Genomic DNA, 22,846 nt, shown 5'->3' on the forward strand with positions numbered 1-22,846 from the left:
CCGTGTGGTAGTTCCGAAAAAAAAAAAAAAAGACCGTCACCAGTATTGCCAGTGGTCTCTCTGCAACTGATCTTCCCCCAGTGCTGCGTTAACATGCCTTATTTTGCACTGTCTAGGTGTAGCTTGGATCTCACACAGAGGATATAGAAATAAGAGGCACACTAACATACCAGAAAGTGCACGGATATTTACCAGGAGGAATTCCAGACAAAACGTACATTTTTCAGTGTACAATTAACTTCTCTAAATGTTCCCATAGCAAATCTTTCTGGGGCACGCCCCCTTCATCAGAACCAATGCCAGATTTGTTCTGATGAAGGGGGCTGCCCCAGAAACACTTAAACCATTTATCAATACAGGGATCGAGGTTACTGGTGTTTTACATCGCTCCAGATTCTCACTGCCAGGGGTTCCGTCCTCTCACCCTATTCTACTGGTTTTTATTCTACCGAACTGTTGTAAGTACAGCCTTAGAGCTGCGTGTTTTTACTATTAAATAACATTTTTACACTATGGAGGCGCTCTCTTTTGTTCCTTTTCTCATAGACTGGGGGTTTTGGAGTCCTCTATAGCAGATGCCATTCTTCATTGATTGCTGTATAATTTTGCACTTTTCATTTCACTATATTGCACACCACACTTTTTTTTTCTTCCACCGCTCCAAGCTTGCTCCTGTGCTGGACTGCAATCTCAATACAAACTAGTAGTCCATCACTGGAGCCATTTAAAAAAATGTATTTTATATCCGATTAATCGAACTTAATATTCGGCTAACTAATCGATTTTGAAACAAATCGTTAGCTGCAGCTCTAGACGTCATTCTTTCTGAAAGAAAAACCTGGATGTTAAAAGGTAAACACTTTATAAGCACTGCAGGAAAAGAAAAAAAAAAACATTCAGTGCCAGTGTTGCTGACGCAGCTTTCCATCGACCAAGAGAAACAGTAAACAGCCAAAACCCAAATGTGTTCAGGGTTGAATAGGCATACTGCAAACACCCCAACCCCACCAAACCATTGGTAGCGACAGCCCAAACATCCAATCCCTAAATTTCCACATGTGCTATTCAGCTCAGAGCACGTACAAAGACCTGTCATTTCGGGGCCTGCCAAGCATGCATTGTGAAGAGTCTAAAAGTATCTTTAAAAAAAAGTTATTTGTTTTGTTTCTATAGAGAAGAAAGAAAAGCAGCTAAGAGAGTAATGTTGCTTCAAATGGAGTTTACGGCTACTGTAATATTTTGGGAGCATTTTGTGTGAAGAGGAGAATGATCTACAACTGCCAATCCAAAATCAAAACAGGAACTGCAAGGTGGAGAAGATGCCTTATGTTACTTTAATTATAATATTCAGTTGTGCCTTACCTCAATAGATTTCATTTTCTTTCACCACACTTACATTTTATTTGTTAATTGAGGAAGTATACACGTACTTGCTAGAATTACATTCAGAATAAAGAACACGTGCATTTTATCACATTTTTACATACAGTATGTATATTGGTTTCTGTATGCATGTGTTGCAGGGCAGGCATCACAATGTAGCTGACCTGGGGGAGAAAAACTATACATCCAGCAGTTATATTTAATTATTCTAAACGAAAAAAAAAAATATCTACAATTAGTTGCTATGGGTTACACACCTCCACATACACGCTGTGTATATATTTATGTGTGCAAGTATTTGACTAGTATTGTGAATTGAGAAGTATACTTGTCACTGCTGTCTCATCTGATTGCACACATGGCTGTATAGTGGGGAAGGAGGTGTTCTCTATAGAGGTGAGACCAATACTTGATCCCCTGAAGCACAGAAAGATGCAAATCATTTTCAAACTTATCAACTATACACAAATGTCCAGGAGCAGGGTAGGGATTACCCTCTTCCTAACCAAACCCAGACTGCATTCAAAGACATATAGCCCATGTGCTTTAATCGACAGCAACTAATCGGTGGCCATGTTTTATCCTTCTCACTGCTCGAAACTGATGAAGTGAGCTCTGATTAGTAGCTTTGTGTTACTTCTCTCCCCATCACCAGCCTACCGACCTAGGGAAAACTCCAAGCAGAAGAATTCCTGGGTTTGGTAATCCAGTGACATGACAAAAGAGGAGGAGGATACACTGGATGTCTGCTAGTTGAGTTTTGGTGCAGTTGCCTTATATTTGGACTTGACACTCTACCTGCTGTGCACTATAATGTACGGTATTCATATCCTATGTAATGGTGGCCAGAGTGTAAAAACTTTAGCACTTGGTGAGCTCCACCGGCAATTGATTAGCTAAACTCCATCAGCCTGCCCGAATGATGTTTGTGAGTGAGACAACGTTGTCTACACAATTGTTTTAGATCTTAGTTGGTGGTCTTGGTGTTTACGTGATTTACATATGAGCAATTATTTAATAGCGTTTATATTATATTTAATTGGCTACTCCGACCCTCTATAACCGCTGTGACCTGATTCTTTCTTTCGAGAATCAGTGTCAAGTTTCTTTTTTCTGTTCCACATATAGTTATGGGCTGTTGAGTCTAGCCAGCCATAAGAAAAAACCCTCCTTTGTGAGGAAGGGGTTAACTGACACAGCGGCAGTGTTTCTGGACAAGCTCCCTTTTATCAGTTGACAGAGGTGAATGGTAAAGAAGAACCAGTGTGGCGCTACAAACATGGATGCCCCATGCACATATAAAATGACACACTATACATAAAAACAAGATTTTGAGAACATGAACAGGTGCCAATAAGAATTTTACTTTAATGCGGATTTTCAGTCAACTTTTTTGTTTTGTTTTAGAGTTGGGAAGGGTGAGAACCTTCACTTCCTGTTCAGATACCAACTCTTTGACCAGACAGAGGAGATAGAATCTCCAAGTTACACTTAGGAGTTATTTTTTTTTTTTAAGTATAGGAATACACTTCTACAATATACACCTAAAACATTAGTTTCCCTTTTAGAACAGCATACCTTTTATTGGTCCCTCTGGTGGGCACGCCGTACCATGCAGCTGTAAATGCTATAGAAGCTCTCAGATGGCCTAAAGCACAATTCGGGGGGGGGGGTCATACAAGGCTAAGACTGCTACTCGGGTGCTTGCAGTGCTTCCAGGCCCAGGACTTGAAAGGTTTGTCTTTTAATGCGTTAACACAATTTTCAAAGTCATGTAAATAACGGACAGACATCTTGTTTTGCGCGTAAAACATTTTATTACAATCCATGTATAGAATTAAATGAACGCTGTGAGGGGGAAAAAAAAAAGCATCTGATGTATCAACCAGTTTTGAGATTGGCGACAATCGTGCCTATACACATACACCTATTGTTTTCCCTGGAGAATATATTCCTACAAAGGATAAAAACCGGAACCTAAAATTCACAGACATGATTTTGCAATTGTCATTGCTAGTGCACAAAAGCTTCTTCCATGTGGTAGGTCTGATTAAAGAATTATTAAAAATGTGTTTTTTTTAGCATTTTCTTTTTTTAGACATTGAGGAGACCACCTCAGCGGTTTGAGCACTAGACTGACTTATCAGATGCATTTTGCCATCAGTTAAAAATACAAAGCTGGAAACTTTCCAATGGCTCCAAACGTGGTGCCATCATCTCACTCTAACGACTATTAAAAAAAAACCAAGGAGTCTCTTCTGCTCTCTAGGAAAGATCTGCTAGACGGTCTTCAAATCTGAAATGGGCAGTTATTATAAGGTGCGGGGCAAAAAATGTCATTTGGGTTGGCTGTCTGCCATCTAGAAAGCAAATCCAGGAAAAATAAAATGAAAACTTTAAAAAAAATTAAAAACGAAAAGATCCTCTTAGGGGGAAGTATTGATTTAAACATACATACACCATACTAGAGCAAAGAAAAAGAAATAATAAACCACTGCAAATATTTACAGAAGAGATTTAAAGACATTTTGTTTTTCTTTACAAATAGCTGTGAATTGATAGGCATCCAATTATCCACTTTTCCTTTAAAACTTCTTTACATATTAATGTGGACCTTTAAATCTTTACTAATTACATTCTGCTATTGGCCTGGGCGCGACAGGCCGATATGCATTTAAAATATTTTACACGGCTCTATGAATCCCTGTGTAGGAAGGTGGCCCCGTGCTCCTCAGCCTGTGGCTCTCGTCAGACAAAGTCTTTCAGGCTGTGAATATAGACATGAATGTTGGAACCCTTAGTCGTACACATTATTAGTCCAAAGTGAATTAGTCATCGCTGTCTGATAGGGTTTCATACTGTGATGAGAGAAGTGGTGCCGGCTCGCGCTCCCATATCCTGCTCTGTTGGTGGGCAGAATTCTGTGTTATGGTGGAGGCCATAGAAGATGGAGGAGTGCTATTTAGCATCCCCATAGTCAACGGGTTGAACGGGAACTGAGAGGACCCTAAAAAAGAGAGATACAAAACATTGAAATACACTTCAACTATGAAACAAACTTTTACAGAACAGAGTAACAATATCCACCAGTAGGCTGCTGGAACACCATGTCGATTAATCTCTCTCTCTCTCTCTCTCTCTCAGAGAGAGAGAGAGAGAGGTTTTCTACTTGTAACAGTCTTCTGCCCCATGTTGTTGTCCAGGTGGCAGGAACCATACACTCCTGACACTAATACAGGAATTGTAAGGACATTCTACTAGAGCATCAGCACTTGTTGGTTTTTGGGGGGTGTGTAAAGTCACAATCTTTGAATAAAGGCCAACAAGGGACAATAAGAATTACTTGACCTCTTCCCGCCCACCATCTGTATATAAAACATGCCCTGTACTGAGGATACATTTAAATGTTCTCCCCCTTGACAGCCACCAATTAGAGCAGCTGGTTCCAGCTGTCTGACAGTTTGGGTCATCACTGACAGTCTGGAACCAATCGGCCTCGCTCACGATCATGTTATCACTATGACATAGTGCTCTAGGTTTAACGCTGTACTTATCAGATTACAGTATGAAAAAGAAAACAAAGTACGCACATTAATCGCTGTTCAACTTGGCATGAGTATCCAAGTATCAATCATCCCTGAGTACAGAAGGGTTTGCACTTTTTTTTTAAACTAAAACATGAGCCTTCACTTTGGTTAGAACCAAACAGAACCACAGGGCATGTCAAGCTGAATGTGAGAGAGGCACCCTGTTTTCATATTTTCAATCATTGTAACTTACTGATTTTTCTCTACTAAGATTTATAGATCTATACATTATAAGATGTTTATATGTCTATAAAACGACTTTTCTTTGTAGGTTTTGCATTATTGTTCAGCAGTTGGGTACAATAACAGGTCAGGTGACAGAAGAGCTGTTTAGTCTTCTTTTGAATCTTTAGTACCAACCTGAATTAGGTGAGGGATTTGCTTCCTCTCTTCGAGGATCATTTGAAGACCCTGAAGTGCTGCCTTGTGCTACCCCCATCAGGACACCATGATCCTCTGACTTGTCATCAAAATTGCCCATTAAAGCTTTGCGGATAATATCCTCTAGACCGAGATTACTGGCAGGATCAGCAAAGGAATGACCTCGGGAACTGATGGAACCTGCATACATGAGAGGAACGTCAGGTAAATTCGGAAAAATAATACCAGCACGATATGCAAGAACACCGTTAAATGACCTAAATACGTCTGTGAAGGTTCTCATTCATTCAGGTCATGGTATATTTGTAAAAAATAAGTCAAGTTGCCTTGACTTTTTTTTTTAAAGACATAATGACCTAAAGCATTATACCAGGGTTATGTATGCAGTTATTCAGCAAATGTTTTATTTTAACGATTTATTTTCAACATCTAAATCACACATGCTGGTCGGGATGTGATGTGGCGAATTAAACATGAACGTGGCTTGCAGCATTAGTCCATTTGGAGTTCAGGTTCTGTTTATTTTGATTGGTTTCCTTTTGTGAATCCTAATACCAGGAAAATGTCTCACAGGTCATGGAAGCTTTGGTACACAGCACATATATACAAGCCCTATTTATACTTAATGAAATCAATGTACCCTCTCACCATTGCATGGCTTATAATGCAGACTAAACCACCCCACATTCAAATGTCATTTAGAATATTCATATAGGGCAAGGAGTACGATTAGTCGGAGGGGCTTACATTAAAGTCTGCAAGATGTCAGGACATGCAATTCTGCACACAAAGTCCAAAGTGCAATGTCCCTTACTGGATATGGTTTAAACTAGGAACAAATTAAATCTATTGTGTGTACAGCAACATGTAACTAAAGGTGTGGTAATAAACTTCAAAAAGATCGCCACACTCCACACACATCCCTTACTACGTCCCACCAGAAGGTTCAGCTTCTAGGAGAAATCTTCAGAGCTGTACCCATAGATGCATTTTCCATTGAAGGGAATGATGCGTATCCACAGGTACAGCCCTATAGCACATCATATAGTGAAGACATCAGAACAGTGATATTTATAAGAATAAGCTATGCTGAATGTGCTGGGGGAGCAGAGCAGAAAAAGGAGAAGTGCACTTATTCATTAATTTGCTCTACAAGCTGAAACACAGAATGACAATGAAATGGTCTTACCCGAGGTAGTGACGGCTGGCAAGTTAAATATCTCTGTTCCTGGCTGAGCAGCTGCTGCAATATAAAAATTCAGACTTGATTAATGATAACATTGAACATTACTTGTGCTCACACAGGAATATAGGCTTTGAAAAGTTACGCACGGCATAAAAATGTGTTCCAGTAAAGGGAAAGGACAGTTTTTACCATTAAAGCAGGCCAAGCTTTGGAAACAAGCATTATAATAGAAACTACAAAACAAAAAACCCAAATGGGAATGAAAAAAGGAGTACAATGTTAACTGAATCTACATCCATATCTACATCTGCCAGTCATCACTATTTCACCTTTATTCTTTTAATAAATACATTTACATAAAGAATCAGCCCTTTCATGTCTCAGTCCTAACACAACTTATGAGGAATTTCCTATGCGATTAAAAACAGAACCCCTCATTCAGACTCCTTCATATAATGAGCATAAAGTGCCCCTACTACTTTCACAGTCATGCAATCTAAAATATTACTTGTTAGGCTGATGAAGCTTAAAAGAGGGGTAAGTGTTTTTCCCCATAGTTCTCTTTAGGGTTCACGGAGGACGTATACTAACCTCCTCCCGTGACCCAAAGCTCAGCATATCGCAGGCTATTGCATGGGATATACTGAGAGTGCTGAAGCCGGGACGGATCCCGACAATACTTGTTGGATTCACCCAGCTGCGTAAGTGACAGCTGGCTCTGCCCATCTAGAGCCATAGCAAGCTATGTATGCCCCCTCCCCGTCCTTTCGTCCACTCAGCGCTGGTGGATCGGAGAGGGGAGGGGGAAATCTCTGCAGGGAGCAATGACTGATAGTCACAGCTAACTGCAGGGAGACGATCAGGAAGTGAGCGGATCAGCGGCATGTTTCTGCTCACTTCCCGCTCAATAAGAGCCGATTTGTGACAGCTTCTTTGTCACAGGCCGGCTCTAACTATGAGGATGAGGATTTAATGGAATAGACTTCTATGAATATTACTGCATATGAATGGCCAGGCAGCCTGCTGAGCAAAAGTAAACACAAGGTTATCTCTATGGCTTGTGGGTTATAAGAAAAAAAGGGGCGACACTGGGTTACATCTTCTTTTGTAAAACCCTTTAGAGTTAGAAATTGAATATTAGCAGGCTTATGTTGGTCAACAATTGGTCATGACACCTAGCAGACATTTACATTGGTACCGCCAATACTGACATTCGGCCAACATTTCATGAATTATTTCCCTTTCCCTTCTCTCAACTAGCCAAGAAGTGGCAGGATACGAATCTAGAATCCAACAACCAAGTGAGAAACAGCTTCCATCCACCAGTGGAAGCAGACACCCCGACTGCTGGGCTCCACACTAATACCCAACATGGATGTCACTCACAGTAAAGTTGAATATGCTTGGCTTCACTGCCAAAAACTTGCCTGTGGTGTTCCATTAAGAGAATGGTTATTCTTATTTGGAGAATGAAAGCTGCTTCAGAGTCAATTCCCTTTCCTTATGACAAACACCATTCAATGAAGGAAGGGAGAGAGTTGAAGCTGGTCAGGTTATGCATATATCTCTCAGTGCTGTTCTTCCAAAGTCTTACACCATGTTATTTACAGTCTTTGTTCATATCCTTACCTGTAGCAGGTGTTGGATTCAAGGAAAAGGAAATCCAACTACAGCTAGGATCAGATCACATAACCCAATACCTACAGCCTCCCCCTACAAGACACTAGGTAAGACTAAAGGAGAAGAACACTGTTCTTAGAATCCTGCCCCAAATAGGATACTCATGCATTCCAGACTCCGCTGTGCCCCCTCCTCTTCCTTGAACACCAGAAACAAGAGAAATAGCCTTTACTGGCAGATTCTAAGGACAGATCGGGATTACTTTGTATTTAAATTATTGGTCAACATTGTCATTAACACAGTCATTTCAGTTTGTCAAATTACTGCCACCACAATTAATGTTAGATCAGAAAGGAGAAAATGTCAGTCAAGTCCCACTTACCCATATCAGATTCACCGCCACCAGAGGAGTTTAACTTACGAAAAATCTCTTGTTTCTTGAACATCACCATAGGGGAGGTATTCTCCAACTTGGTGAAGAAGGAAGGGAGATAATTCATATTTCCAGGTGATCGAGAATCATTCCTGCAGGAAAGTATGGACAATCTTACAAAAACAAAAGAAGACAAAAAGGTGAAGATGTGAACCTACAAAACTTAAAAAGCAACCAATGTTTGATAAACGGTTTATTTATAAAGACAATACAAAGAATATTCAGGGACAAATATGTAAATATATTATATACAAGATTATAAGAAGAGAAACCTACAGCTTACATTCCTGTCCAGCAACCTTACAGGAGAGCCATTTCATTCCGAGCAAACAGCTTCACTAAAGTCAATGTGCAACATTTTTCTGAATGGGTGTTAAGGGCTTTACACGCATATCTGTTTTAAAATATATACGTGTGAACCTGGCAAAAAGGTGTCATTCTTTTCAGCCCGTTTTAGAACAGAAGGTAGAGCCAGATTCGGACTTCACTTTTCTCTACTACAGGTAAAGCACTATGACTGCGACAGGACTGTAAGGCCCCATTCACACTGCGCGATTCGCAAATCACGCGTTTGTCGCGCGATTCACAAATCACGCGTTTGTCGCGCAAATGCTTGCATTGAGCAAGCTTGAATCGCAGCTAAATCGGCTCCAAAAACCCTGCTGTAGCGACGCACGACCCGCAACAGCAGGACCCTTTGCCCCACTGAGAAGCATTGGAGAGCGATATCGCGCGGTAAATTGCCGCGATATCGCGGGAATTACCGCGTGATAAATTGCTAAGTGTGAACGGGGCCTAAAGGAGCAGCAGCACACTCATGTGGTCAACCCTGTGATCCCCCTCCAATTAGTCTGCTCCTTTTGTACAGCACAGGATGACTGCCCCTTCCTCTTTCAGTCTGAGCCTTGATGTGCAGGGAATAGCAGGATAATAATAAAGGCACAGAGTGAGACACTATTTAATGAACATTGAATGATTTTTAAACTTATACATAACTGGGTTAAATGGGTATGCTTTTATAAATCGGACTACACATTAACTTTAGGTATTTCCAAAAAAAAGGGATATATGCGGCAACTAAGATTTGCCCAGGTTTCACTGATGTACCCACAGAGAAGACTCAGAATCTGTTAGTGTGTTCTGTTCTTTAGTTAGTTTGGGGTTTTCTACTTGATGCTTGCAATGTCCTAGCTTGCTCAAATGAGAGCACCATTGCCCATATGAGTTGGCTGCACTGCTAATTTGGGTAGCTTTGAAGATCACATCTGTGGGAGTTTCAAACCTCTTATATGTCACCCACAGAAACCCTAACATTGACTAGTCCCTGACGGCCACAATTCGCACGTTCAGACCCAGATTTTCGGCTGACAGTCCAGTCTTTAAACACTTTAACAACAGCTGCTCTTGAACATTTAACGAATTCTGCTGTTTTGCTGATACTCGCTCCATGGCTCCGAGCGCCAACAATCATCCCACGTTCAAAGGCTGTTAAATCGCGTTGTTTACCCCCCTATCTTCAGAAAATATATCACTTCTACTGTCGTGGTAAACAACCTGCTTCCCTATTTATAATGGTCTGGTCCTCTAGCAAAATTATAGCTAATTTGCCTACAAACGTCAGGTGGTCATAATAAACTGGCCACTCAGTGTATAAAGATGCACTAGGTGGACAGTGTGACATTGAGCGTTTACCTTTGCTCAGCAGGCTCCGGCCTCTGGGGCAGTAACATCATATTGTCTTGTTTTGAATGTACAATGGGAACCTGTGGGGGTGATATAGGTTCGTAGGGCTCACTCATGTGCCCTCTTTCTGGTGATTTTCCAGGCCTGTATATAAACACAGAAAACACAAGTGGTTACTTTTAATATTGTACATTTATAGCATTGACTGAGAGGAACTTCAATTTACAGATCAGGGCAAGTCTTTTCTAAACATAATCTCATTGATTACTTGCTGCGAAGGTAGAGATTTGTGGAAATGGTATCATTACCTTCCTCTAGGTTTATCAGGTAGGTTTTCTGGTGACACCCTGGAGGCTGGCCGCTGGTGGTGTTGAGGCTGAGCCTGAGGGTCTGGGCTGAACCTGTTGGATGGTTTGGATCGGACGGGTGCTGCTGGTGGGGCAGTGTTCTGGAATGTTGATGTGGGTGTCTGCTGAGAACCTTGAGCAGCTGACTGATTCCTGGCAAAGTCTTGTGTGATAATATGCTGCAGGAAACAAACATACATGCTAGTTACACACACACAGCGCTTAGGTGGCTAAACAAGTCTTAATAGCTGGGATTCTTTAACACGTTCCTGACTGTAAGAGTTGGCAACACTGTGGTAGCCAGTTTAGGTGAAAACAGTTTCTGAAGAGGAACTGCAGGCAAGAAATAATTAATATGTCTGTTCAGCTAAGTCTAGTGATTTCTACACCTCTACTAATCCCGCAGGCCTAGGAAGAGAACCTCACAATTTGCTGGTCTACATTTCAGCTTCCCGCTTCACCTGCCTGCTCAGAAAAGAGTGATGATGAAATGCATTTAACCCTTTCGTTGCCAAGCCCCACGTTCCACTTGTAACCTCAGCTGGCCAGACCATTTCTGCAATTTTTTGCTTTTTTTCTATTCATTTTCAACTGCTGCTTTTAGAGCTACTCATTTACAGGAGACCGTCAGGGGGAGCCTTCTGCTGAAGCGACCATGAGCTTATATGCAAGGCATACTGAGCTGGCCAGCTGGAAACAGTTGCGTTCTGCCATATGTCTTACGTCGGTGGCAGGGAAAGGGTTAATGTGTTGCCTCAAGTTCTCCTTTAAAACAGTGAATATGGGACGACATGAGGAGTATGCCGACGTGCAATGGCACAATAATAAGCAAAACAAACAACTCCTATGTACCATGGATAGAGGTCCTGTTGAAAAACAACACTGTGTCTTTATTGTATATAGTTACAGAACAAAAGTGACTGTCCTATAAAACAACATAAAAGGCATCAGATATGCTGACTGCAGGCAATACTCACACATATGTGATCGGCTAGTGTAATGAGCCTGTGGGTCTGTGGTACATGGGTAGGGGTAGGTTGCTGTGGGGAGGGAGACTCTCGTTGTGTCCTGTAGCGACTGGTTTGTACTTCATATTGCCGGCTACTGTCATCTGAAACAGGAATTAAAATATGTTAAAAAAATAATATATATATATATATATATAAAATAGTGGATGACCTACTTTCAGGCTGGCTTGGTTTAGGAACTTCCTGTGGGTAATTCTCCTTCTCCTGGGCTTGCACTGGGGAGCTCGCTGGGCTGATAACTTCAATAGTGTCCCTGGGTGGTTCATAGCGATGGGAAGACACTACAGAATGAAGAGAACATGCATTAGATAAACAGCCGACAACATGTGGAAGAAAACATTAAATCTTTATTTCTAGTCGTTAGTAATTCTATATAAACACAAGACAGATCACTACATATAAAAGTTGTATTTGCTGCTTAGTAGTGCTGTGCAGTTTTTGCCTTTTACTGTTCCACTTCGCCCAAGTTCATCAGTCTGCTATAACTGCCAGGGGATAAATCGGCCTCTAGGTAAGTCTATCCTGTAATATATTTTATCTTGACAGGCAGACATGTATAAGATGGTGAATGTACACACATAACTATGAAATACACTCGTGATAATATGGCTCATCAAAAATGACTTGCATGTAAAGATCATAGTACCATTAAACACTCACAGAAAATACAATTAATGTGTACTTCCACTTTTGCAGTCACATTTGAGAACCCCCCTGCTGTATGTTTATGTCTTCCCATTCACACAGGATACCTAAAAATATATGTTTTAAGATATCACTTACAGCTGCTGGAGGAATTGGAGCTTAGTGAACCGCGCTCTCGAGCATCTTTGTCAGAAGCAATCTGCTGTGTTATGATGACATCTATGAAGTTGGCTGCAGTGATTGTGGTCTTCCCATGGGCTTTTAATTCCTCCACATAGCGTGATTTAGTATGTGTCGGTTTATCTTTACCCGCTTCAGAATACACAGCTGGAGATGGTTGGCTCTGTGACTTGCTACTAGAGAAGCTGGAGGAGGTGTATGGGCTTTGAACCAGTCTACGCTCAGACTCTAATTGCTGTTGCTCCAGTGCTGCACGTCTTGCTATGTTTTCCTCTGATCGTGCAGACTCGTGCTTGTTTTCCTTTGGCTTGGAAACTTCCATCTGTGGAGCAGAAGCTGCAGCATCTACTAAAGCAGCTAATGCATCAGCAGCAGTGCTATACCGGGAGGCTGGAGTTCCGTGGGTGATGGAGGCTGCACCAGGATTCAGAGGCCTAGCAATGAAGAAAAGAGGTTACAATCTTGATATTGCTAAATCATCACATTGCTTTCCTCTGAAGTAACTATGCGAGAGGAGCAATAAGATTCCATTTGTTCCCTTTTAACCAGTAAGAGAAATAAGACATTGGCCAGGCATATGTGCCCGCTTAGAGTAACAACTCAGGCTGGCCAAATCCAGGACAGGGCTGTTGCAGCGAAATTTGCACATAACAGGCACCACACGTATATGTTGGCTGGACTGGGGCGACTCCAAGGATCTATATTATTAAGCCTGCAGCCTAGCCAACAACTTGCTAGATAAATGTAAGAAACATAATTCCACAAAAGAAGGGACCTAAAGTTCCCAATGGGGAGCTCAGGTTCCTAGATGCTAGGCAAAAGACTGAGATTCCTATAGCAGAAGGGTGCCTAGCAGGGGCCACTCCTAGGCTGTCCATGTTTTGTTTTGTACACAAGCATGTGTAACTATAACCCAGTGGTCAAGAACTGAAATATATTTGCTGTGTCCTTCAACGAATGGAAAATAAATGACATTGCCAACAATGTTATATGCTACAGCTCTAAAATAAGAAATATACTTAGAACTAAATAAACATTTTATAGCTAAAAGGAAAACAATACATACATGATTCGCATCTGTGTGGGGTCTAGTGGTGTGATGACACTTTTTCCATTGGCTCCATGTAATATGCTCGGTCTCTGTGGCATCATGTTCTCCTGAGAACGGACTGATGGGGATGGTGACCGTACATATCCGTGACTGCTAGGTCTGCTGGGCTGCTCCGAAACTACATAGAAAAACAGGTGCATCAGAAGAAGAAAAAACAAAAGTGTGCGCTGGAACTCAAGGTAATGCATTACCACAAAGATGCATTAGGCAGCAGAGGACATATTTGGGTCTTCATACAATACAAGATTGTGTTCCTGTTACCATAGCAGCTCGAGCATGTTAGATTCTTATCTGCTATTCAGAAACCTCAGTTGCATTACTGTTCCTAAAACCAAAATCTTCCTCAAAGCAGCTTGTCCCTAATATGGGTCCATTTTACGTTATTTAACCACTTGAAAACTTTGGGCCACATTCTGCACAACTTCAAATAACCCCACACCACTGGACAAGGAGCTGCGAGTACCTGCTTGGGCCCACACAAGTCCCACTATGTATAAGAAAACACTGTCAGAGGATCTTTCTGCATTGTTCAATGCAAACAGCAGATTATATTAAGGGCAGTTGTCAGGAGTAGATAATAACAAAGTAACCTTTTTACATTGTATGAAAGTGGACCTTTACCCCTTTGAGTAGAAATCACATCAGCACACAGCTCTACATACCGATATAAAAGCATCAAACATTAGGTAAACATTTTTATTTTGCTTTTTTCCACTTCCTGGTCCACTTTGGCACAAATGATGTAATCGTGCCCAAGCATTGCATCCTGGGAAGGTTACATCCGCAGAGCATTGCTGGGAAATTCCATCTGTAATTTCATGTTTTCTCAGGGAAAGTAATTTTCCTCCCCTGAGATGATGTACCTGGTCACATGTCCTAGTCACATGTGTCAGAGTTTCAGGATGTTAAGGGTGATCTAAACCTGCCCTCAGTTAAAGTGGACCTTTACCCAGATCTTCAAAATAACAACAAAGACACCTTTAGACATATTTAGTATTGACAATCTACAAATTTATACTTCTGGATAACTGCCGGCTCTTGGTGGCCATTTTCACTAAGGGCAGATTAATCCATCTCCCTTTTCCTTCATGGAACTCTGGCAGAGAAGTGCAAAGTCTGGCCATCTCTGTAATAAATAACAATTTTTACTACGGTGAGGCAATAGTGGTTCTCCGAGTCTATCTGGATGTGTGTTTCACACTAATAATGATCTGAATATAATATATAGAAATTACTTTATTATATAAAAATAGCAGCTCACAATGTTTCTTCAGAGATTCAGGTTACATGCCGTTTCAGAACACCATAGATGCAGACCAGTGTTATGGAACATCCATGCAAGCAGTGTTCTGTTATAGAGCAGTGGTACTCACCTGTCCGCAGATAATGTTCATTCTGGGCGTTGACTGCAACTATTCTCTCTCGCTCCCTCTCTCGCTCCCGTTCTCGGTCACGATGTTCTTTTTCTCGTTCACGTTCCCTCTCTCGTTCTCTCTCTCTTTCAACATTGGCAGATGACACAGAAGTTAGGTGTGCTGGGTGACCTATAAAAAACACACGGGTGTTAGGAATGTCGTACTGAATGGAGACACACAGCTGGCCTCTATACTCTATATAGGTAGAGGGGGGGGGAAGAAAGGGGGGTCAAAGACTGGTATCAAGCCAAATTTCATACGTCATCCAGCTCAACCCTTCCCAATCAGCTCTTCTAGGGTTGTGTAAAATTAGTGTTCTGAAGTGCTTATAGTTGTGTGGTCCCCTTTAGAGCAAAGCAACCCCATTCTATAATGGCTCTCTGCAAGCGGACGGTAGAACATTCCTTTAAAATTAAGCTGACAGGCATAATTAGAACCTATGGTAAACTGCAACACACCTTGTAGTGCCTACAAGTGCTGGCCTGCAAATTGATCCGTGCTGCACTTTGGATTCCGGTCCCAGGCTGTACACATGACCTTAAAGTCTCAAACCCCAAAATAAAGTGGAAAACAAGGGAACAATATATATATTTTTTTTTTTAAACTATTACTTGGACCAGCTTAGTTACCTCTAATGCTTCGTATACCACGAAGGCTGTTGGGGATGCTAAACGTTTTAGTTGTATTCATGCTGGATTGACTCTCACCTTGTCCATTCAGAGAAAGCCGTATATTATTTGAATATAATACAAGACACAAAAGATACAGAGTTTAGAAGCAGAAGTAAACAAGTCTTAAGAGGAGAACTATGAGGCGAGTGATTTTCACTTATCCTCATAGTTCTAGCCGACCTGTGACAATGAGACTGTCACAGGTCGGCTCAGTAAATCGGGAAGTGAGCGAACACATACCGGCGCTCGCTCACTTCTTGATCCTGTCCCCCCTCCCCTGTCCGATCCTCCAGCGCTGACTGGCGGAACGGACGGGGCAGGTACGGCTGGCTCTGCCTCTAGATAGGCAGAGCCAGCTGTCACTCATGCAGCTGGGTGGATCCAGACATAATTGTCGGGATCCATTTCAGCTGCGGCGTCTCAGTATACCGGCAGCTGCAGCTCGCGGTATACTGAGCTTTGGGTGACTGGAGGACGCTAGAGAACTACCCTTAGGAGAACTTTATCGCATACAATTCGTGACCAAGAATGGGCCTGCACATAACCGAGTGTGTCTGAGAGAAGAGGTGAGCCCCAGAACAAGGAATGTTGTCCTGATGAAGGGACCCTGTGTGACCCCCGAACGTTGGCTTTTGATAATTTATTGGAGTGACATTTTCACTCCAATAAATGAGCACAAGGATTAAATGCTACTAGCTGAGTGTTGGTAATCATCTTTTACAAGAACATGGAATAAGGCAAATATTACAGCTAGACATAACGAGCAGTTAACCCCTGCAGCCCATGGTTTGCAAGGGGTTCACTGCTGGAATTAAAATAAAAAAATAAATTCTTAGGAATTTGGAACAAAGGAAAAAAGTGACAAACCTGGAGACAAAGAAGAAGGATTGTATTGCCTAGTAGGGAAAGCAAGCTGGGCCCCTGGCATATATGTAATTCTCTCCATCGGCGGAGTGCTTGTTCCTCCAGGATGAGGGACCAGGATAGTAGGTGGCATATTATTTAAGTCTATTATACCTGTTTAAAGAACATATTCTTATATTATTGAAGTCAAAAGTAAAGAAACAGCATCACAGAATGTATCTTCCAAAACATTGAGCAAATTGAACATTTACATAAAATAAAACTCCACAATGGGTAGAAGGAAGAAAGTCAATTATAACAAAGGACAATCCTGGACTAACCTCGTGCTCCAGTATAGGGCATTGCTAACCCTTGTTCCCTAGGAGAAAGCCCTCTGGCAACATCCGGCCTTAAATTAACCTGCATCTGCTGGGAGGTGATGTAGTCATTTAAAATGGTTTGTCGTGTGTTCTCCATGGCATAGAGCTGGTACTGACTTGGATAACCTGGTGTTGGGGAAAGCTGCCTTTGAAACAAGTAGGCTGCTGCAGATAAAAGAAAATGAAAGGTTATCCCTAGCTCCAAGATAATGAATGCATTTACCATTTTTTTTAAATTGCAACACACACCAATGGATCTGATACATGAGTGTTTTGTAAAAGTCAGGAGAAATGAGGTGCTGCTTATAACATGTGGCACTTAAAATCTGGTTGGGGTAGACAAGCTTTCACTCGCACAAGAGATGGAGTACACGCCACATAGCATTTCATTAGTAAACCCCTGAATAGAGAACCCTCTACATATGTGACAGTAGGAAGGGTGGGAATTCAAAAGATTGCATGCAACAGAATTTGGTATCTGCAAGGACATAATACAACATAAAAATAGTCCAGAGAACTAGGAACAGCAAGGACATTTGAAAATTAACTTCACGGACTACCATGTGATCCAGATCATTTCTAATTTTTCTAATAAAAAAACCCACAAATCTTTATTCTCTAATGATTGGTAGCGAAAAACCATGTGATCTAGACTGTGAAATTGAGAACAGCATGACATTTTTAATTCAGAATAAAAATTTAAGAAATATCGTGCTTTCGTAATATTGAAATATATCCCATTGATTCATATTCAGTGTGAATTTAAACTCACTTTAGTTCTTTGCCATTTTATCAGTCTCCTTTAGAACACACATTATAGTGGAAAGTCTGCAGTTCCATATCTGTAGTTTGAATATTACGGCCGGTTCTGATATCAGTTTTAAATGCTACTGAGAGCATTCAAAATTCATTGACAGGTGCATTTGACCTCCTTCAAGGAGATTTTGCATTCCCATAGACTTGTATGGGAATGCAAAACTCATTTGAACCAAACAAAACCATGGGTCCCCCATGCCTTGAGAACTTAAGGATTCCAGCTAAGAATTAGAAATGTACAGTCATTCACGTTCCTAATCCTCTGTCAGTGTGGTTCCCAATCATGTGATCATATGCAGGCTGGTGGTGGTTTTAGCAACAAACCTCTGATCTTGCACATTCCACTGCAGCCTGAAGAGTGTACCTCTGTTTAATACTGGAAATGTCACATATAATTACAGTATTAAAAATACATTTGTCCCTTTTTTTTTTTTTTAAACACGGTATATAATGTATTTTTGTCCTAAATAGAAAATGAAGGTCAATAATAATGAAAGGACATCTAAATCTTAAACCTTTGGTTTACACTGCTGCCTACAGGAATATTAGACCTTGGCAAACTATAAAAGGCAGTATTATTCCTCTCCCTACCAGAATGGGAAGGAAAATGTGTAAAAAAAAAAAAAAAAAGAATAAAAAGAACAGCTATAGCTGGCCCTTGGGGGCCAGTGTTAGGCCAAACGTTAGTCCAATTCCAACGCTAGAAAATAGAGGACCTGAACATGAGACACTCCTTGGGTGAAAGCCTTTTTAAGCTCCCACCATACAAAGTATGCCTTCCATGTCCAATGGTAGACTTTGTGGAACACTGTATGAATAACAGGCTCACTGTCCCTTAGTACCTGGGTTTTAACAGCCATGGAGTTAAATCCTGCAACCAAGAAGCAGGGTGGAAAATCGGTCCTTGGGACAGCATATCCAAACTGTCCGCCCCTTTCGGTTTTGTGGCAGTTAGGGTAAAACACACTTGGAGCAGAACCAGAACCTGTCTGGAAAGTGCTCACGGAGAACGCAGTGCCTGAGTGTTCCATGTCCAGGCTCACCCTGCAGGGCCAGATGTAGTATGGTCCAAACGCCAAGATGAGGACATCCACATCACATAGCTGTGAGTCGGTGAAGAGCACCAGTAGAAGTGTAGAGATGGTCTTGGTTAAAAAAGAAAAAAAAGTTGCTAGAAAATTTATGCTGGTCTTTAAAACAGCAGAACTAAAAAAAGTCCTCAACCCTGCTAGGAAGCTAGCAAAAAACTGAGGCATGCTGGTAGTGGGAGGGGTTATAACATGGGCTAGCGTGCAGTTTTTCATTTGCTAGTGTTCAATCCTCCTGCATGCGCAGCTTAGAGTAGAGTGAAGGGAATTTGTGATGAGGAAGGTAAGAATCCTTTATTGTATGTCCTTTATAGTATGTATCTCCTGCAATAAAAACATTTTCCTGCTTGGCAGTTTACCTTAAGTCTTGTTTTAGACATCAACCAAACAAAACATTAAAAAACCACAGAAACCTAGTCATGAGTAGGAAGAGACAATATTCCATAGAAAGACAAGGTATTCGTAAACATAGCTAACATATTCCATAGAACTCCATTCGCTACACTAGCATGATTTCTCATTATTTATTTGAGAACCTTATACATCAACATGTACCCTTAAAATTACGTACCAGGGTCCAAAGCTCGGTGAAACTGCATAGGATCAAGGTGAGGTGGCAGATGTCCTCTGTAGACCTCTCCAGGATTGCCACCCCGATGATGAGGATCAAAGGGACTGTGAGACCCAGTCTGGTCTACACCAGGGACTGGGGACTTCACAACAATATTCTCCCTTTGTGTTGGCGTTAATGTGCTTTTTCTTTCATGGCTGGAAGACTTCCCTGGTGTGAGGCCACCTACAAGCACACAAAAAAACAAAACAGCGGTTTATATTTACAGATGATAAAATACATAGGACCAGCAAATAAATCTGCTTTACCCACCAATCCCATGCTGCCGAATTAATCTAGATGCAGAGTTTGGCTCTAGGGAAGGGTTACCTGAGCGCTGTTACCATGCTGTAAGCATCTTCATGCATGGCCAGTGCTAATGATGACACAGCCAATGGGATGACCCATCCATGCTAGAGCTAAAAACTGCAACTGGATCCATGGAAACTCAAGTATAATAAGCAGTTTAGTTCCTCGTTCTGTGTCTGAACAAGGGAAGCATTTATATACTAGAAAAAAACAGTAAGATTTTAGAATAACTTTAATCAAAAAAAGGTTTATAGCTGAAGAACCCCTGGCCCAACTGTATCATACAAATACATATGTAAATATATAATACATATTAAACTTGTTAGATTTTAAAAAAGACCTACCTTCCGATGACCGTGCTAAAGGTGAACTTCTGGACATTGGACTGGGATAATTTACTGGCGTTCTCCTAGCACTGGAATCGTCATAAATCCCAGGGCTCAACTGGGACTTGGAGGCTTCATGTAGAGTTGACCTGAGCACCGATGTACCAGAACTCACAACAGATGTATGACGTGATCGCATGGCATCTGATGACTTAGAGTCTTCACATTTTGATCTATCCACTACCTTCAAGTTCTCTGGCATCATGTCCATCTGTGGCATTCCACGTGACAGCTTACTTGGCCCCATGATCAAGGACTTCACATTGTGTTTGATGGCAGATTGACCAGATGCACCTTCATGCTTTATTGGTGTTCCCTGTATGAAGCACATGAGAATACTATTTAAAAACAGATTTACAAAATCACACTCTGATAACACAAATTCACACAGTATCAGTTACCTGGGAAATAGACCCTTCTAACATATTCCTGGACATTTCTGGGGTTTTCCGACTTTCTTGACTAATAAGGTCCTGCCTGGGGATTTCATGGATGGAACGTCCCATTTCTTTAATTGTGGTAACGCCATCATAAGGCTTGCCTTTTGTGATGGCGCCATCAAAAGACCTAATGGGTGGGCTTTCACGTTTGATTTGCTTGGCATATTTGAGCCCATCATCAAAGTTCTCAGATGCTGATCTTGGGGTGCCTGGATGGAAAATAAAACGTTTTTAAGATATCAAATAACCAGCGGTCACACAAATGGTAAAAAAAGGCCTCAAACATCAGGTAATAAAAAAAACTGCTCAATAATAAAATTCAAGCATAGCTTGTCAAGATCTGGAATTTTCACCTTGCATTATTGAGCCAGTAAGAACCTGCCTCTCCGTGCCTTTGGGTAGTGTACGACAGATCAGCCCTGAGAACACAAAGAAAAAAAAAAATCAATACATATTATCGTATTTTGCGGTCCATAAGACGCACCGGACCATAGGACGCAGGGAGGTCCGGTGCGCCTTATGGAGCACTCGAGACTGTAGCTTCTGTCACAGAAGCTGTGACAGAAGCTGCAGTTAGTGACCGCTGAGACAGGTGGCGCTGTGATTACAGCGCCACGGTCTCAGTGATGACACAGAGCAGGCGAAGAACGTCTATTCTTCGTCTGCTCTATGGGTATCTCGATCGTCGCCGCTGCTCGGCTTTAATACGAGTGATCTTGTTAGATCACTCGTATTAAACGAGCAGTGGCTCCTACTACTCGCCCGGCACTGCATGTCTCGGGCGTCGGGATTCGCTCCATAAGACGCAGGCACTTTTTCCCCCTCCTTTTGGGGGGAAAAAAGTGCGTTTTATGGAGCGAAAAATACGGTAAGTCCATCTTTTGTGCACACATTTCTGCATCTTTCTAGTTCAGGAGCTCTTAAAGTGGCAGCTGGGTCTCATCTGTGCATTTTTAATATATAAAGCAAAAAACCTTTGAAATATTTCAAAGTCTCTGTTAAGTAAAAAAAACAAAACAAACTAAAAAAAATTAGGATCTGTTGAAAGCAGCCATTTCCATTCTCATATTAGATATTGACATTCTTGTTGAAGCGGGACTGATCCAAACGGCTCAAGATTTCATGAATAAATATAGAATAGGCCACCTATGACAACCATGTATCATTTTAGTTTGTTCCCCTTATGACAAGAGGTCAATGAATCCTTGATGCAGACCAAGTTTAGCAGTGCCAGTATGCCAGTGAAAGTGAATTTACAATAACCAATTTGCCCAACTGAATTAGATATTATTTAATAGTTTAAGATCATTACTAAGTAGGCCATTTACTTATTCACCCTGATCTTTTTTCATTATAGGCTAACATATGGACACAACTGAGGAAAATATATATATATATATATATGTTTTTAACGTTATATCTTTGGGCTGCAGTAGCATCTGCTGCCACAGGGTTTATTTTTTGTGAACCATACTAATAGATCCCAATTGCAAGGGCAGACTAGGAGCAGAAAGCAGACTGCAAAGTGTTCTACCTAAAATCAAAAGTTGGCCATACACGGTCAGGTCTTTTAAAGAAAACTAAAAAGATTTATACTTTCCAATCCAAAGAGTAAGTACCTAATGTGGAAAGCTGGTAACTTCCAAAAGTGGTGATTTTTTGTTTGGAAGACAAATGCAAACAGTGTAGTTTACAGGGCAGAAGTTACCTTCCATTGGTGCCGACACAGCAGACTCTCTGACAGAAAGGTTCTGCTTTATATTTCCTTCCATGGCTTCATAGGTTCTCTTCAGTGTCGCCTCTGAAACACTCCGGGGACTCCTGGTACCATCACGTAGATTCTTAATGGCGGCTGTATTAAGAATGGAAAGTATAACCATGTGGATCATTATGAATAAGATCACCCAATAGCATTTGTCTAAGGATTACTCAAGATACACTTGATCAAAACACACGGGTTTAAGCCACAAAAACAAAAAAAATCTTAATACAGTCAATCAGAAACATTTCTCAATAAACTACTTCCTTTATATTTAGTAACTGCTAACCAGAACAGAATCAACAGCATGAACACTCAATAACAGCAAGCAACTAGATGGATTTTAAGGCCCTCACAAGTGACATTTGACACACTGCACACCCTTCTGCACTTGCTGTTGCATCATTAATGAGCACTTCCACACTTGCCACCACTGCACAGACGCACTCTCTCTCAACATATCAAACTCCAAACCCTTCTCATGATCCGACAAAAATCTGGTTCCCTCTCCAGTGCATTGACACAGGTCTTGACACTCCCCCCCC

At 41.3% G+C, this 22,846-nt stretch overlaps 1 protein-coding gene across 1 annotated transcript in view; it reads right to left on the bottom strand.

Annotated features, from left to right (window-relative positions):
• Positions 1 to 4,133: 4,133 nt before the first annotated feature.
• LOC108790714 (nuclear receptor corepressor 1-like) overlaps positions 4,134 to 22,846 on the bottom strand; it is a gene marked incomplete at its 5' end in the record, with an annotated part of 35,576 nt that continues 16,863 nt past the window's right edge. Inside the window, 18 exons of the mRNA XM_018561026.1 lie at positions 4,134 to 4,390; positions 5,331 to 5,531; positions 6,541 to 6,594; positions 8,540 to 8,682; positions 10,283 to 10,417; positions 10,582 to 10,799; positions 11,598 to 11,731; positions 11,804 to 11,929; positions 12,432 to 12,907; positions 13,540 to 13,699; positions 14,955 to 15,128; positions 16,538 to 16,687; positions 16,855 to 17,058; positions 19,369 to 19,593; positions 20,061 to 20,418; positions 20,504 to 20,751; positions 20,896 to 20,961; positions 22,251 to 22,394. Coding sequence (XP_018416528.1) covers positions 4,212 to 4,390; positions 5,331 to 5,531; positions 6,541 to 6,594; positions 8,540 to 8,682; positions 10,283 to 10,417; positions 10,582 to 10,799; positions 11,598 to 11,731; positions 11,804 to 11,929; positions 12,432 to 12,907; positions 13,540 to 13,699; positions 14,955 to 15,128; positions 16,538 to 16,687; positions 16,855 to 17,058; positions 19,369 to 19,593; positions 20,061 to 20,418; positions 20,504 to 20,751; positions 20,896 to 20,961; positions 22,251 to 22,394 — 3,395 coding nt within the window. The remainder of the gene's footprint in view (positions 4,391 to 5,330; positions 5,532 to 6,540; positions 6,595 to 8,539; positions 8,683 to 10,282; positions 10,418 to 10,581; positions 10,800 to 11,597; positions 11,732 to 11,803; positions 11,930 to 12,431; positions 12,908 to 13,539; positions 13,700 to 14,954; positions 15,129 to 16,537; positions 16,688 to 16,854; positions 17,059 to 19,368; positions 19,594 to 20,060; positions 20,419 to 20,503; positions 20,752 to 20,895; positions 20,962 to 22,250; positions 22,395 to 22,846) is intronic.

Source organism: Nanorana parkeri, unplaced genomic scaffold (assembly GCF_000935625.1).
Source record: "Nanorana parkeri isolate BGI_ZX_2015 unplaced genomic scaffold, ASM93562v1 scaffold494, whole genome shotgun sequence".
NCBI lineage: Eukaryota > Metazoa > Chordata > Amphibia > Anura > Dicroglossidae > Nanorana > Nanorana parkeri.